We start from the raw sequence: 15,972 nt of genomic DNA on the forward strand, positions 1-15,972 counted from the left end.
CGCGGCGGGCGGAGCGCTGCGGCGGACGGACCGGGACGGACCGGGCGCCATGGCGGGGCCGCTGCTGCAGGCCTGGGGGCTGGGGGCGGCCCTGCGGAGCCGCGCCGCTCTCCGCCCGCTGGGGCTGCTGGCCCCGCCGTGCCGGGAGGTGGCGGGGCCGGGGCCGGGGTCCGGCGAGGCGGCGCTGGAGGAGAACCCCTTCTACGGGAAGTACCGACACAAGATCCAGGAGCTGCGCAGGTGCGGGGGGCCGGGCCCTGAGGAGAAAGAAGGGTGCAGGAGGGCGGGCGGGGGGGGGGGGGGGGCGGTTTTTGGGGAGAAGGAGTGCTTGGGGGGCTGTTTTTTGAGGGGGAGAAGGGAGGTCATTTTTAGCTTTGTGCCCTTATGAGAAAATGAATTTGTTTAGGCTAAATACTGCCTTGAAATTCACTCGTTGCCATCAAGTCGGTGAAGAGAGTCGTCTCCCAACACGATCAGCTTGACGAGAGATTGTTTTACTAACAAGAAATTAAAACTTTAAGTTAAGAACGTGAATCAGTACCACAGTAAACATTTTAAAAGGCCAAATGGTGTTAATCATCCAGGACTGTTAATAGTCCCTTTTCGATTCAGATCCAGTCCAGATGTGTTTGAATCCCGTATGGAAAAAAGAAATGAAGTGAAAAAGCAGCCTGTGGGATATTCCAATCAAGGGGAATTTATCAGATGCATGGAGGAAAAGGCAAGGCCAATTTTCTTTGTAATTCACATGTATTAAAGCTATAATGTCATTTGTATAGGATCAGCATAATGTTACAAACATACAGCATTCCTGTTAGTAAGGAGCTCCGGAATTTCACACACTGGTGGCTAAAAATATTGTTCTGTATTCCAGCATACTATTTTGCTATTTTTTAGGCTGTAAATTCTGTGTTTGAGGCCTCATTGAAGTGTTCAATTCGTTCCAGATTAGTTTGGCAGGATGGAGTGACATGATCTTGCATTTATCATTTTGTAGTGAATGAAAGAAAGCTGTTCAATAATATTGGATCCAAAATGCATAATAGTTCGCTTTAATCCTTTCTGATCTTGAAATTAATAATTCACATTAAGTTACTCATCTTCTTATTTTCCTAATCAATATTTTATTTTAATAAAATGAACTGCAGCAATCTCTACGTGTCTTAAATTTGAGCTCATACTCAGGAGATCTTGTCAGCAGGCATGTTATGCATGGCAGGGAAGGCAAATAAATGGTATTAAAGCATCAGCTATAAAAACTAAAGAATGTTTTCTTCTAGGCAGAAGGCTTGGGCACAAAGACATCAAAAGGAGGTTTCACAAAAGATAAGGTAAGGGAAGCAAACCTTAATGTTAGGAGAGGACTTGCTGGCAAATCGAGGATGTAGATTAACTTGTATTGCTACCATCAGTGCTTCAGCCAAGAGGTTCCTGAGATAAAACTAATGTTCCTTATGCTGCACTTGAGTGTAAGATACTCATTTACTATTGGGATCACGTTCAAGTCTTAAAACTCCCAGCAGTCAGTTTTTTTATTATCCAGTCCTTTCTCTCTTGACATCCTGGAAGTTCCTACTAGTTAGGGGATCTGTGCTGAATGCTGACAGTAATAAATTGAAAGGGTTAAGCTGCCTTTACAGCATGTAAATATATTTCCAAAGATCAGCCAGCAGAGGGACAAGAGAATGGTTTTATTCTTTCACATTCTTGTATTTTGGCAAACTTTCTGTGTAAATCTGCCAACAGAGTATGTGTCTGAGAGGGCTGAAGGGGAAAGGCTGCAGCTCCTCTTGCAGCTTCAGTAGAGATCTGCAGAACTGGAGCGAAGTGTGTTCCGTGTCCTGACAGAATCTCTTTAGTGTGTGAATCCACTTCTCAGTGTGTTACTGTTTATGATTTACTAGTTTCTTTGGCAATTCAGAGGACTAAGTCCCATTGTAAATTGAATTAAGTTCCTCTGGCTTGATTTTATTCTCTGTAATTGCATCCATTCATTCTGGATTCTCACTTGAATCAGAGAACTGTCGTCATGCCAAATTCCTTATGTTTTCTCTTGCAGACGCTTGATTCGATTCTTAATATTGAGATGGTGAAAGAAAAATCAGCGGAGGAGATAAAACAGGTGATGGATTTAAATGGAATAAAGTTTGCTCCCCATTTATGCTTAGTAGTAATCTACATGTGAGGATGGAAATTTTACTTAGACTGAAAAATAAAACATGGCTATGGATGTATATTTATAAAAAGCACATTCATATGCATATCAATAGCAGAAGATAGTTTTCTCCATATAGGTAAGTCCACCTAGGATGTACCCGCTTGATAAATAATAAATCTGGACTTGATCGCTCAAAAACTGTCTCTATTGTAATTCTTATTGTTGCCATTTGATGTGTAGCAGTTGAATTGGCATCAGCAAGCTCCTGTCAGGTTTGAAGCCAGGTAAAGGGAAATCCTAGCAGTAGCTCGTGGATTATGCTACCTCTGTTCTGCAGGAATAAAAACAAAGCTTTTGCCATCTTCTATCTTTGCTTGCACTATCTGTCACTCAGGAGTCTCTGTACCCCTACTAAAGATGGTTAGGGTAAGAAGGAGGTGGGTGGGTCTGTTTGTTTGTTTGAAGAACAGTGTGAATCAAGTTATTCTCCCTAATATCTGCTTGGCTTTGCACTGTGTTCCCTATTATCTAGTTACAAGTCACATCTGTTCCACATTTCTGATGTAGCTTGAGTTGGATCTGGTATTTTTTTTCCTAATCAGACTGTATGCCAAGAAGCTTTATGTAGGCATGATCATTTAAGGGGAGCAGCACATATGAAGGAGCCTTCTGGCATGACTTGGAGAGGAGAAATCTAGCTGCTTTCCTGGTAGCTCGAGAACATTATAGAAGTGGTTATGTGCTCTGCAGCGGATGGTGTGCGACCAGTTATAGCAGGGAGTGCATTTGATAACTCATGAGTTTCCTTCGAGTTCCTCTATATCCGTTTCATTGATTAAACATTTTACTGACAATTCTCATTAGTTATGTCGGACTGGGGAAGAGCAACTGAGAGTGTCCTGGACTCTGGGCTTCTACTTGTACTTGTCCGTTTATTAAGGACTTTGAGCTTTTATGTTGGTTTTGCCATCCTGCTGTGGTGAAGAAAAAGATTGTGAACACAGAGGAGCATTATGCAAAGTCTTGTCTTCTGTTGAAAACGTTTTGTATGTTCTTTATTAAAAAAAAACAAACAAAAAACCCACAAACAAACAAAAAAACCCAAACAAACCCTCTAGAAATCATTAGTGTGATTGTTGGGAAAAATGTAAGAAGCGCTTCTGATGGCTAGTAAATCTTGAACCACCTCTGAGCCCACTGCTTATTTCTGTTATCTAGTTGAAATCTGTCATTTGGTACAAGTACTCTGGAACCTTAGAAGTGTATTGCATTAGCAGGAAAGTCAGTCAGGCTTGATTGAAAAATGACTTCTCAAAGTGCTTACAAAGGTTAGTTGACAAATGGAATTCTTTTTAAAGCATTTAATATTACTGCTAGATCCTTGATTTTAACTGTAGCTCATCTCCTTTGTTTCCTACAGATTTGGAATCAGTATTTTTCTGCAAAAGATACTGTTTATGCTGTTATTCCTGTAAGTAATTCCCCTGTAGTTAGGTACTTGAAAGGCCAATGTGCAAAGTTTTCCTTTCTAACTGTGATTCTGTTGCTTTTAAAAGCAATCATTGAAGGAAAATGAGGTATCAAGAACAAACTTTCTTTCTGGGCTGAGTGATCTTACTGCCCCAAATAAGGGGGTTTGTTTCCAAAAATGTGTATCCCTTCTTTTTCTCACATCAGTCTCAATAAAGCTAGTACTTTTTTTCTGCACACCTGGCTTGAATTTCCAGGCATTTTTTTATTATGGTAGCATTTGTATTTACACATCATTTTTTCTCAGAGTTGCTCATTTCTTTTCCCTCTTCCGTGCAGCACGGACTGCTAACTCAAGTTTAATATGGCAGTGTTAGAGCACTTGGTTAATAACTTGCACGTGGCTAATCACTTATGACTTTCATACATTTAAAATTATTGGCAGCACTGTCTTTCATTGAGATTGCATGGTGCTTCCTGTGATAAGATCATATTTCTTATTTCTGATAACTTTACCAGATGTTAATTGTTGTTAATCTGCGTTAGGCTGAAGGAGTGTTTTTCACTTTTGGGATTTCTTTTTATTCTTTGCTTCACAGTCTCTATGTGATCGTGATCTCTTAAATCTGTCTCTTCACAGCTGGGCACGAACTGCGTGTTCCTTGAGTTCTTGAAACCTCATTTAGATCTGGGGTCTGATTTGCGGTTGTACTTGGCCCCTTGAGCTGCAACTGAGGTGATGGGAGGCTGTATTCTAAATGTATGAAGTGCTGTATGCTCTGAAAATGGCAACGGGGGATTTGAAGTCAAGCAGCTTTCGTGTTTCAGTTTTCACAATGTGTGGATGTTGTGAAAATATTTTGAATTGCTCATTTACTGTAGCAGAGGGCCAAAGCCAGGGACTCCAGTTAAGATGGTGTAGGTCTTTCATTAGTGGGGCTGGCACTGTTCTTCGGTGCACTGTTTTAGAGGAGCTTTGGAAGCTTTTAAGGCTTTAATGCAAACCAGATCCTAGGCACATTAGGAAGTAGTTTGTGGTGTCATCGGGGGAAGAAACTACGTCTTTTGCCAGAAGCTTTTTGTTGGCTGGAAGAAAGGCCTCGCATAATTCTCAAGTGCTCAAAAGCACACACGGAGGAATTTCCTGTTGATGAATGGCATATGTTTTCTTTCATGAACACCTTAGAGTAAGTATTAATATATGGTGCTGGGAAGAGAAGAGCAGGCAAAAGACTTGGGGGAACGCAGAGGACACGTGAATGAGATTGCCAGATTTCATCAGGGATGACGAAATATATTTGTGGTTTTAATATAAAACTAAGCAATACGTACGTTATTTGAGTAAATATCTAGGCTGCATTTTAATACTGAAGAACAGATGACTATGATGTAAAATCTACAATCTGGGGCCAGGGATATGTTGTCTTGCACAATTGTTGACACCACATGATGCAGTGGAGCTATTACTGAAAGAGGACGTAATGTAAGCCTAAAGCATGGGCCCCCCACCTCCAAGGAATAAAGCTTTGGATCCAAGGAGTTTGCTGCTGCATGTTAGAGACAGCATTGTTAAAATGGGATACTGATGATTTTTAGGTAACTAAGAACTAAATACAGTTTTCCACACACTCATTGTTAGCCGTTCCCGCAGTGAGACCTGCTGTAGATGGAAGTTGTACCCTGTAAAGGTTAATGAGGTGATTCTGAATAACTGTGCGTCCACGTTTGTATTATGAAAATTTAATTTCTCTTTCTCCTTCCCCGAAGGCAGAGAAGTTTGATTTAATATGGAAGAGAGCCCAGAAATGTCCATCGGTACGTATGGCAGAGACTCGCAATGTGTGGATGTATAACTGTAATGCATTTCTCTCTAAAGCCTAATTCATAAACTTTTGACCCTCCTGTATTCAGACTTACTGTATCAGCTCGATTAGTAAAATCCAGGTGTTCAAATACTTGTCTTAGTGTTCAGATGAAAGCAATGGCTATTCACATGTATTAAACAGTTTGATCTAGGTATCAGCTACCTAGATACAACAGATGTAGAGTTTAGTAACAAGAGCACAGAATCTCCCAGGGAATGGATTTAGCTACACGCCTCCGGTTTCCATTAATTGATGCCTTGTGGTTAAATCTCTTCCGTGCAGTGTTGTGAAGAGCCAAGCCTCGCAGGCCAGCTTCACTGATGTTCCTGCATATCTTTCCTTATTGCTTAAAGCATCCTTGCTTTAACCTGGAGGAACTGTTGTTAGCTGTAGCTACGTGTCACCATGGCATTACGTTGCATGTTCGTGGAGAAAGTGAATTCTCTTGTCTTACGGTTGGTGTGAGTTGCTCCTCTTTTTATGTTTGTTTACTGGCAGTGAAGATGGGCAGGAGTATCTGAAAGGGAAAAAGGCAAGAAATCAATATGTTGGGGTTCTGTCCACAGAACAAGCTATTAGCTTGGGTTTCCTGATCGGAAACATCATAGCCATGCTTTCTTCACCACACTGGTGGTCTGTGATAGGTAGATACTGGTAAGCGAATATGAGCTATTTGCATGGAAGCCACACTGGGCAGGCAGTACGCTGTGTAAATAATGCACCTCTGTCTCACCGGCAGTGTGAGTTGTCAAAAAAGACTATATGGCACTGCAAAATTGCATAGTGTAAGTTCTGTTGCAGAGCGTCATAATTCAACAGCTGTGACAGGGGAAGGCAGGAGGGAATTGGGGGTAGTTGAACCCTTTATTACAGATACAGAATAAATACTCTGTGGGTTGTGTCTTAGGTGTATGCCAGCACGACAAAGCATAAAATAGCAAGAATGCTTAATATGGTTATTTCAGAAATGAGTGGATTCCCAAGATTCAGGTTCACTGTTTCTCATGTGGGTAGGTGGGTGTAGGTGGGTATCTTGTAAACTTCAGTTAGAAGATTCCTGTGTGAATGAGCAGCTTGTTGCTTTGAAGAAGTTAAACTGCAAAAGAGCAGAACAGCTAACAAGATAAAGAATATATTCTGCAGTTTCGTACCACATGCTGCTGGATTAGTATTGTCTTCTGTTGAAAGTAATGTGTTTTTACACCTTCTGCACACCGAAGCATAGACTGTGCAAATTTCACTATGCTGAGACAGAAATGAAATGCTTCACTCCTTTATGAAAATAAAGTAGCTAGACTTCGCTGTGTTGAGTGCTTTTGTAGATCTGAATTGGAGACTTTACTGGATTGATGGATTGGTCGTGTATATTTCACTTGCCAAGAGCAAGATCAAATATATCTGACTTCCTGAGCTACTTGGAGCTTGGAAAGTTATTAGTAGCTTTAAGTGCATTTCTGTACAGTGCATTGGCATTTAGTCAGCTATCCTGCTTGTTTTTCTGCTCCCATCTTTTCCTTTGCCTTGGTGTGGGAAAATGAGCAAGTCCCTAGCCTATGGAGCTGGACAGACCGTAAATCTCTAGAGAGAAAATACTTGTTGCCTGTTCTGGAACAGTTGGTGAAATTACAGGATTAAAAACTCTGAATGCTCCTTATCTTATATGTGACCATTTCTGCTGTTAATTTTCTGGAAGTGAACAAAAAGGTCAGAGTCTCAATGTTCTCCACTGTCCTTTCCTTTCTTTTGTCTGTCTGATAAAAATATGTGCCAACGTATTTGCTAATGAAATAATACTGATAAGGTAATGCTGGTTTATTGTCTGCTTGGAAGTCTGGTTGCTGCTGTCCTATCACACTGGTGGGGCAAAGAAACCCTTTTTTCTTTTGTGGTTCTCGCGCTAAAGCATTTAGCATTACTGGAGGCCAGTATGACACAGGCATCATTTTGTTCTATGAAAGGGAAAATTTTTTTTTTTTTAATCATTTCTCTGCAGTTTCTGTATGCTTTGCCAAGAAAAGAAGGCTATGAGTTCTTTGTGGGGCAGTGGTCAGGAACAGAATTGCACTTCACTTCCTTAATAAACATTCAGGTGAGTGGTTGAAATAAAAAGTCAAAAAATGGCTTAGGATCCAGAAATACCAGCATATTATAATATACATAATATTTGCTAAATAGTTTAACAAACAGATTGTCTAGCTTAACTTTAATTATCAGGGAAAAACCACCATTAATTATGGGTATATTAGTAAATTAATTACGGGTAAACTAGTAAATTTATGGGTATTAAGTGTCTCTTTAATCTAAAGGAGAATGAGGTAGAAGTCAGATAGTCTCAAAATAGAAGCAAGAGCCAAACTTTTTACAACTATGTGTGCAAACTACTTAAAATACCAGTAGATGTTATGAGATTAAATGTCTTTCTGGAAATTGCAGGTTATTTTAAATGCAAAATGGTCTTTAGTCAAGGAAAAAAACAACCTAGCTCTGTAAATCCCTTGTTTTCTCTAAATACCAGGAATAATGAACTTTTAATTAGAACTGACCCTTAAGCCTTGAAAAATGACTGTCTCCATAGCAGTTACTACTCAAAAGTTTTGTCATCAAGCCTCAAAATCTGCAATAGAGCTCAAGTTCTTTATGGGATACTGACAGGTTTCTTTATCTCCTTCAGACCCAAGGTGAAACTGCTCCTAGCCAGTTGGTCTTGTACCATTATCCTGAGCTGCAGAAGGAAAAAGGGATAGTACTAATGACAGCAGAGATGGACTCGAAGTTCTTGGTAAGAGAAATCAAAGAAATCTGTTCATTGGCTTCCTTCATTTTATGCTGCAACTCCTCGTATAGTTTTGAATTAAAGTCAAGTCTGTAAAAGACCCTTTCCCAAAGAGTGGTCGTTCTAGATTTCTTTAACCTGATCTACTTACTACTAGGGAAGGCTAGAAGGAAATTGTCAGTGTTTGGCTATCTGGTGATTTCAGTTCATATATTCTTTTTTTTTTTTCCTTACTCTGGGTATTATAGTTTATTGTTGTAAAAAAAAAAAAGAAATGCTTCTGTTTTTCTTACTAGTGGAAGCAAATCTAAATGAAAGCTGTTGCTATCTGCCAACAAGTTAAGACAGTGAAGCTTAATACTGCTTGTCAAATCAGGAGACCCTCCAGAGCTTTGTGTTAGCCTTTGCTCTTTTCCCTGTGTGTGGGTGTGCTGTTATTTGCAAATCTGTAATAGTAGGTGCTAGGACTTATAGCATGAGGAATTATACTGTTGGAACAAGATAACTAAAGCATCCCACCTCTAACTGACCTACTTAAACCAGTTCTGAAACTATGTGCAGAGGAGTCATTGGTAATGCATTTGCCCTGTTGTATCTTAGACTAGACAATCAATTTTTGCAAATAGGTCAACCGTAAGAAGGGAAAGGTGAGACTTTGGTGCATCTCCAGTGCCTTAGAGTGGGCAGGGATCGTGAAAGACATCTTTGACCTCTGAGGTGTTTGCAGGCAGAGTGCTAAAGTGTGTAAGTAGGTCAGGAACAAGAGGGAGGTGGTTTGTAAGAGACTTGCAAAACTAAGGTGACTTGGAATTGAGAGATTCGATGAGTAAGACTGCAGCCTTTCAGCTGCTGAAGGGTCTTTCAAATACAACAAAACCAGATGGTAACAAATTCTTTGTTTTAACTTGCAGGTGGTTCATGAAGCACAGTGCTTGGCGAATCAGGTGCAGCTTTTCTATGCAACGGATCGTTCCGAGACCTACGAATTAGTGGAGACATTTAACCACAGATCTAGTGAATTTAAATATATGTCAGTTATAGCAGAGCTTGAGCAAAGCGGACTTGGACGAGAACTGAGACCTGGTCAGGTTTCTGACAAGTCATAGATGCCAGCCTGTGGTGAAGCAAGCCAGCAGCAGGCACGGGGTTTCCTAGATGGGGTCGTCCTGTCTCTTTTTTACAAATTTGATTTGGCTACAGAAAGGATCTGGAGACGTCCTGGGAGTGTGATAGTCAAGCCTGTCTGGCACTGATGCAAGGTGAGGACTTGGGCCATTTGAACGACAATAACTAATTGCTAAAATGGAGCCTTGTACTTCAGTGTAACTTCGTCAGAAGGAGCCATTTTCCCATCCTGTAACTTAACGGCTGCATGCTGTATTTTTGAAATCTGAAATAAAATGACAGAAGGGGAGCTATGTAGTGGACTATATTGACATCAGGAGACAGATAACAATCAATGTTTCTTCTCAGTAAATACATTTTAAATGCCCTCCGCCATTATAATTGCATGGTCCAGTGCTTTTCAATCTGTGTGGAATTTATACAGGCTTGTCCATCAAGAAAAGAGAATAGGGCCAATGGTCTAAAACAGACTTCTCTTTGTTAATTTTGTGCGTGAGGTTGCTTACACAGATGTATACTGCGGCCTGTATTTTTCTCAGGATTAAAAAATAGAGTGACTAGACTTGTTCTGGGAACTTTGTGCTGCTTAATTGATATATTAATTTTACCCCGTTGCTGTGTTTCTGTCTTAGAGATGTTTTTCTTGAGGAGGAGGATATTATAAACATGGTTTTATTTTTGTACATTTTTGAATAGTGTAGAGGAATTATTGCACGCTTTATAGAATTAATTTTTCCCAGACTGGCAGCTAGTCAGGTAGCTCTACAAATGGTATTTGGAGGGACACAAAATAGCTTGTTCCCATTTCAGGAAAGCTGCTATCTCCAATAAAAGCAAGATGGAATTGCATGGTAACAGAGCTAGAGCCACCAACTGGTTTCTCAATTGCTAAGTGACAACGCATGAAAAAATGCATTGGTGTGAATATGCGCAGCAGCTTTAACACGGCAGTGTTGGTAAGAATCTGGCTTTTAAGGACTACAGCTGGTTTCGTTTTTTAAACCCGCCTTCAACAAAAGAATCCCAAAGCATTCATGCTTTGAGCTTCTCTTGTTTTCATTCCCAGCAGAGGCAGCCAGTGCATCTGCAGACAAGGGCGTACTGCAGCAGGGCTAAGTCACGTGCAGCCTGCGCACGGATTACCAGCACACACCGCTGCACGGGTCGACAAATAAACAGAAGACAGCCAGGAGCTTCCCAGGAGCAACGCTGAAATATTTCCCATATCCACATCAAATCCCTGGCACTAACTTGCCCTTAGCACTAATTATCCGTTATGTCCAGGCCACATTGCATCTTCCCGTCAGCCTGCTGAAGCTGGAAAGCATTCTCTCCTTCGCCAAAGAAATGGAGGCAAGAAGAGTATGCAACTTGCCTCTCTGTTAGAGGAAGACCAATTTTTTGGAAAGGGCTGGTAACAGATTTTCTGTGCTACCCTTAACCATGACCCGAGGAGGTTTGATGAGTTATAACGGGCTCTTACACAATCTGTTTGCTAGTGTAATTGTAGGACCCCGTTGCTGTAATACTCACTGCCATTCCATACTTTCTCAGCCCATGCTTGGGACATGAACAGTGTTCAGCTCAGCGCTAAAGGTCGATAGTAAGGTTTTGTTGCTGGGGTCTGTTTTAGCAGTGACGCATATACATTGGGTGTGAATTCCCGTCCATTCAGGGAATTAGAAGATGTTTCTAGAAGAGGCACATCTTCTGGGGCTCTGCTGCAAGAAGATGGTCTTGCTTCCTGGTAATGTCTTCTTTTTGTTTCTGATTGCATTGGGTCTGTGAGTGTGTGCATGCAGGGGAATAATCAGGGAAGGTATGGATAGGGCTGTTACAATCTGAACAGCAAATCACCTTTATTAAAGAGCCTTTCTACTGGTATTTTATAGCATTTGTGTTCCATTTATCATTTTCCCGTAGCTGAAATAAGGGCAGTTTTGATTCATTATTCACTTGCTGCTTTGAAGAAGTCAAAGTTGCTGTATTCATTTTTAATATAGCAATAATATAACATCCCTGGGTGAGTAATGGCCAACAGGAGTGAAATTCAATGCTTCCAAATCTACACCTGAGCCTCTTTCTGAGCTTAAAAGACCAAAGTCTCTAGTAAAGGCTGTAGCAGTCACTACCTGTAATTTTGAGTGGTTTTTTTTTCAACCCATCATGCGATTAATCCCAAGCTAAGAACTTCTCCAAGGGTCTAAGGCAGACAGAAACGGCAAAGTCAATAAAAGGAACCATTTCTTGCATTGCATGCATCGGAAAGGTTTTTAAATAAGACCCAAACTGAAAAGGCAAAGTTGATCTGCATGTAAGAGACTGATTTTCTGGCCCTGGCAGACGTGCAATGGACTGAGGGAGGGAGCAAGGGCTCTTTTCTGCAGGTGTATTCGTGTGCCTTGAAGTGCACGCCGTGACACGTTAACCCGTGCGTCAGGGTGAGACCACTTGGCACAGAAATTACCGACTTGGTGTCAGTGATCTGGTGCTGTATTGCGTCTTCCCGAGGAGCAGAGAAGCAAAATGCTGGCCAGACTTGTACGTGCGTGTGTGTGCAATGGCAGGGATATAGCGGAGGGCTTACAAAGCTGAAAGTTGCACACCCTCCCGGGAGCTGTTCCCAGATCTGCTGCTGAGGACGGGGTTTGCTGCAGCCCTGGAAAATGTTACTGCTGTGTTTTCTCTAGGAAGCCAGTGCGATGGACTGTGCCACTGAAACGCTGTTGTGAGTGGGAGGCTTCAGACAGCTATTTCCTGCTGTATTCCTGTATGATCTGTATACAGATTATAATCCGTATTCCTACAGACTATAATGTCATGTAGGAATACAGATTATAACAGCAGATGGCCCTGTAGTCCGAGACGCTGCACCATCAGAGCATCTTGGTCATGGCCAACAGAGTTGGTTCAATATTCAGTGGCCCAGTTGTAGGGTGCAAGTTTGACAGGGTGTGAATAAGCTCCCTGATTTGTAAATGGAAAAGTGGAAACTCTTAGTCCTTTTGGAAATGTATATGCTAATGTATGTGCTAATGTGTGTGCTTGTGCTACAGTTAGGCTTTCAGCAGCACAGTCTAGGATCTGCTGTGGTGGTGATGAGGCTGAAACTGGGATAAAGACCTGTGATAAAAAGGTCCTAGAGAAACTCTAGGCCTGATCCTCCATCCCACTAAATGCTGGCTGTACGGAGGAGTAATTCAGCTGAAGAATTGGTCCCACAAACCATCCTTGCTGCAGAAACAGGCCAGCGGTTATTTCATGGCTATGTGGCTTCTCTGGTGCCCGGGATGCACTTGTGCGTGAACCATGCTGCCTGGCGTACCCTTGGCGTCTTCGTAAGACATTTGATGCCCTTAGGACCCGTGTTGAGTCTAAGCGCGGGTGAAAACAACGCTGTTAGTCTTGGCGTGGGGAGAGAAGGTAAGTGTGAGACTTAGGTGCCGTACAGCCGCTAGAGGGAAGGTTTGTCTCCTTGTTCTGAGCTACCAGCACATACAGCTTGCGTGAGCCTGTCTGCTCAGCTTTGTGAACTCGGGGTGAGTTTTGTGCTAAAAAACACTTAGGTGCCCAGGCTGCTCCTGTAGGGTCAGTAATGTGGTGGGCTGCACCGAATTAGACCAACGGTTCCCCTAGCCTGGTGTCCTACATCCTAGATGAGCTGCCTTGGGGAGGTAAAACATCCTGCAATAGTTTTCCAGGTCGCTTTCCTGATTTCCAGCCATTTGTGGGCCAGGGTCTTCACAGCTGAACGTCCTTCCCTCTCCGCTACGGGCCGTCTGCCTCCGGCTGGAGGAGAGCCCAGGGCCAGGGATGTGGCAGCAGTTCCTGCTAGGAGCTGTAGAGCAAGTTTTGCAGCCAGAGGCTCTTGTTAGCAGCGTCTCAAAACCCCATTTGCCCACCCACCCCTGTCGCCCCGGGGACACGTACCCCCATGTCAGCAGGAAACCCGGGAGCCTGTCCTGCTCCCCGGGGAGACGCCCTGGCTTGTGAAAGGCGGCTGTCGCAGCAATCAAGGAAGTGCAGATTGAAGGAAGATGTTCTTACCCTCGCTTAAAATGCTGACTCCAGTCCTTTTTCATCTACGCCTGTTTTTTTTCCTTGTGCCTTAGAAAACTGCAAGACTCCAATCCCCCCCGATCCGTGGCTGAGGAAGTTCCCACTCCCTGTCTCTGAGTTTGCGCAGGACTCGGTGGAGCGGGGAGGGGGAACCGGCTGTTCCTGCCGCTGCATAGCCGAGGCAAACTTTTCTGGGCACGTCCTTTGCCTCTCTGGGAATAACCGGAGCAAACCCACTGCTCCCTTTCCCTGTGTCTTGTGGCCTGCACAGGCACGCAGAGCCTTCAAACCCTGCTTGGGATCAAGCATCTCCCTGTCCCATGGGGTGCACGCCGTGCAGGGCATTGCATGGCTGGGGAGAGCCTGGCCTGGCACCGCAGCTGTTGGGGGGCTCCCTGCACCCCCACCCTCTGGTGCAGCTGTGTCCTGCCGAGCCATGCGAAGCCACATCGCTGTTGGGCCTCTTTCCATGACCGCCCGTGAGGTCCGATGGAGCCGTCCAGCGCTCCGGGCTCGCTTCCTTCCCTGCTTCCTTCCCCCCGGATAAATTCAGCCATGCACCTGCCTTCAGGATCAGGGCCAACCCCCCTCTTCCTTCCTCCGGGGCAGACAAATACCCTCTTCACAATAACACATCCCTCCTGCCCCAAACCTGCCCCGCGGACCTCTTCCTCTCTCTCGTGACTCCTCCCTTCCCTCCCCACAGCTGGGACCCCGGGTGGCTCCCCGTGGACTCTGGTCTGCGAGGTTTCCAAAACCCAAAGCCTCGCGCGAGGGGGTAACTCCCTGACCAGGAGATGCTGCTCACCCCCGTGGACTTGCAGGGCTGCAGCTGATGCAACTTCAGCCCTCGTGCTGTTTCCCTGGCCCCTCTCCTTTGGCTTCAGACCGCTGAGGGTGGGAGGACCCCATCTCGCCTCTAAGTATTTTGGCTCCATCTCGCCTGGATGTAAATCTTGGCCGTGAGTTCCCTCCGGGACCTTTGCTATACGGCCAAGCCCCCTCAGTTTTGGATTTGTGCCCATTTTTTGCTGGTGTTTCAGTTGAAAGTTTCCTCCTGGCTTGGCATTAGCTGTCAGAGGAGTTGCATCTGCTCTGCAGACCTCTGCCTCCCGCCCATGAGTCCGAGGCCGTTTTGTGGTTTCCTGCATCCCTCGGGGATGAGTGTGGACGCTGGTGCCCGTCGGGTCCCCGGGGTGGAGGACAGGAGCGTTGCTCAGCCCTCGCCGGGACTCGGGCCGGCTGTGATGTGCAAGCAGGGAGTGTTCAGCGTCAGGGACGCTCCCTCCGGTGCCGAAAAAAGACTTTGCGGAGCTGCTGCTGCCTGAACCTTGCAGTGACATCGTTCAGCTCCTTCAGTATTTGTGGATGGTCCTTGATGGTCCTCCATGGATCATCAGGTGCAAGGACATTTGTATGTCCAATTTATTTAATTGTTCCCTTTGACGGCGGGCAGGAGGAGCTGCTGTTCTCCTTAGGCCAGATCCTGGGTTTAGGGGTGTTACTTTGGTCTGAGACCATTCTGCAAGGATCGCGAGAGATTCGCTCAGGAGTGGGGCCGGGCTGATGTGGAAAAGGCTGTGCCTCTGTAAGCCAGCCCGCAGGTCCTGGGGAGGATGTACCCACAGAGCCGAGCTTTCGGGGTAACGGCTGTCAGACTGAATTAGCTGATGGTGGTGGTGGGAAGCAGCTGGACAGATGAATTAGTCAGCTCGTGCTTCCCTCCTGCCCCAGGAGCCCAGCGTGCAGGGCGCTTCGCCTCCAGGTTTTACTTTTTCTGCAGGTGTGAGGCATCTCAGCCATCTCACGTTGCGATGGGCACCAAGCACGGGTGAATCCTGCGTGTCCTTGGAGCATCCTTCTCCCATCACGTGGCCCATGACCTGCCCTTCAGCCACATCCCAAACGGGGACAGGTAGGAAAGCAAGGGGCTGCTGGGGTGTGCAAGACCCCGTCAGGCGTTCAGCCCTGCCAGAGCCCAGATTCCCGCTGGCTCCAAAAGCAATCTGCTAGCGGCTGCTGCCAGACGCTATGGGCCCTCCGATGTCGTCTTTGCTCCTAATGAGATGCTGCTGCAGGTGACAAATAGTTTCTGTTGCACCTGCACAAAACCAGCACTGTGCTGGGCCCTGCACCAGCACAGGGAGAGGGAGGAAAGGAGAGCAGAAGCCTTGTAGGGCCCAGGCTGAGCTCCCTCATGGCCGTCTGCTCCGGGAGGCTGCTGGATAGTTGAGGATGTTTGCCATCGCCAGGCAGGTACCTTTATTTTTAAAGACTGTTTCTGAACATTGTGCCTCAAGGGCAAACCCAGGTATTACCTGTAGCTGGGAAGCCCTGTTAGGGGGGAAAGAGTCCAGATCCTGCAGAGATGCGTCCTACTGGCTGCACAGTCTGCATGGAGTCGGGAGGTAAATCCTCCGCTGCAGCAGCAGGGGAAGCCAGGCGGGGTTCAAGGAGACAAACCCCCATCCTAAACCCTCCTGCTTCATACAGACGTACCCAGCGGCCGGATCCTCCTGCTG

At 44.9% G+C, this 15,972-nt stretch overlaps 1 protein-coding gene across 5 annotated transcripts; it reads left to right on the forward strand.

Annotated features, from left to right (window-relative positions):
- The first annotated feature begins 19 nt into the window (after window positions 1-19).
- Window positions 20-9,953, forward strand: ATPAF1 (ATP synthase mitochondrial F1 complex assembly factor 1). 5 transcript variants are annotated; one of them, XM_075155831.1, is made up of 9 exons: window positions 20-240; window positions 613-721; window positions 1,281-1,331; window positions 2,060-2,122; window positions 3,579-3,629; window positions 5,396-5,443; window positions 7,487-7,582; window positions 8,165-8,272; window positions 9,178-9,953. In XM_075155831.1, the coding sequence occupies exons 1-9, from the start codon at window positions 50-52 to the stop codon at window positions 9,370-9,372; spliced, it is 912 nt and encodes a 303-aa protein (XP_075011932.1). In that variant the 5' UTR covers window positions 20-49; the 3' UTR covers window positions 9,373-9,953. The 5 variants fall into 5 exon arrangements, with proteins under 5 accessions (XP_075011932.1, XP_075011933.1, XP_075011934.1 ...); XM_075155835.1 differs by having other exon boundaries at window positions 148-240; window positions 1,285-1,331; XM_075155832.1 differs by lacking the exon at window positions 5,396-5,443.
- Window positions 9,954-15,972: the final 6,019 nt, after the last annotated feature.

The sequence above is a fragment of the Calonectris borealis genome, chromosome 8 (assembly GCF_964195595.1).
Source record: "Calonectris borealis chromosome 8, bCalBor7.hap1.2, whole genome shotgun sequence".
NCBI lineage: Eukaryota > Metazoa > Chordata > Aves > Procellariiformes > Procellariidae > Calonectris > Calonectris borealis.

What these genes read in the sequence shown, in the direction of transcription:
- ATPAF1 (XM_075155831.1), top strand. Translation starts at nt 50, where the DNA reads ATGGCGGGGCCGCTGCTGCAGGCCTGGGGGCTGGGGGCGGCCCTGCGG. An exon ending in AAGATCCAGGAGCTGCGCAG is followed by an intron (nt 241 to 612) that starts GTGCGGGGGGCC and finishes TTTTCGATTCAG; the next exon opens with ATCCAGTCCAGATGTGTTTG. An exon ending in TCAGATGCATGGAGGAAAAG is followed by an intron (nt 722 to 1,280) that starts GCAAGGCCAATT and finishes GTTTTCTTCTAG; the next exon opens with GCAGAAGGCTTGGGCACAAA.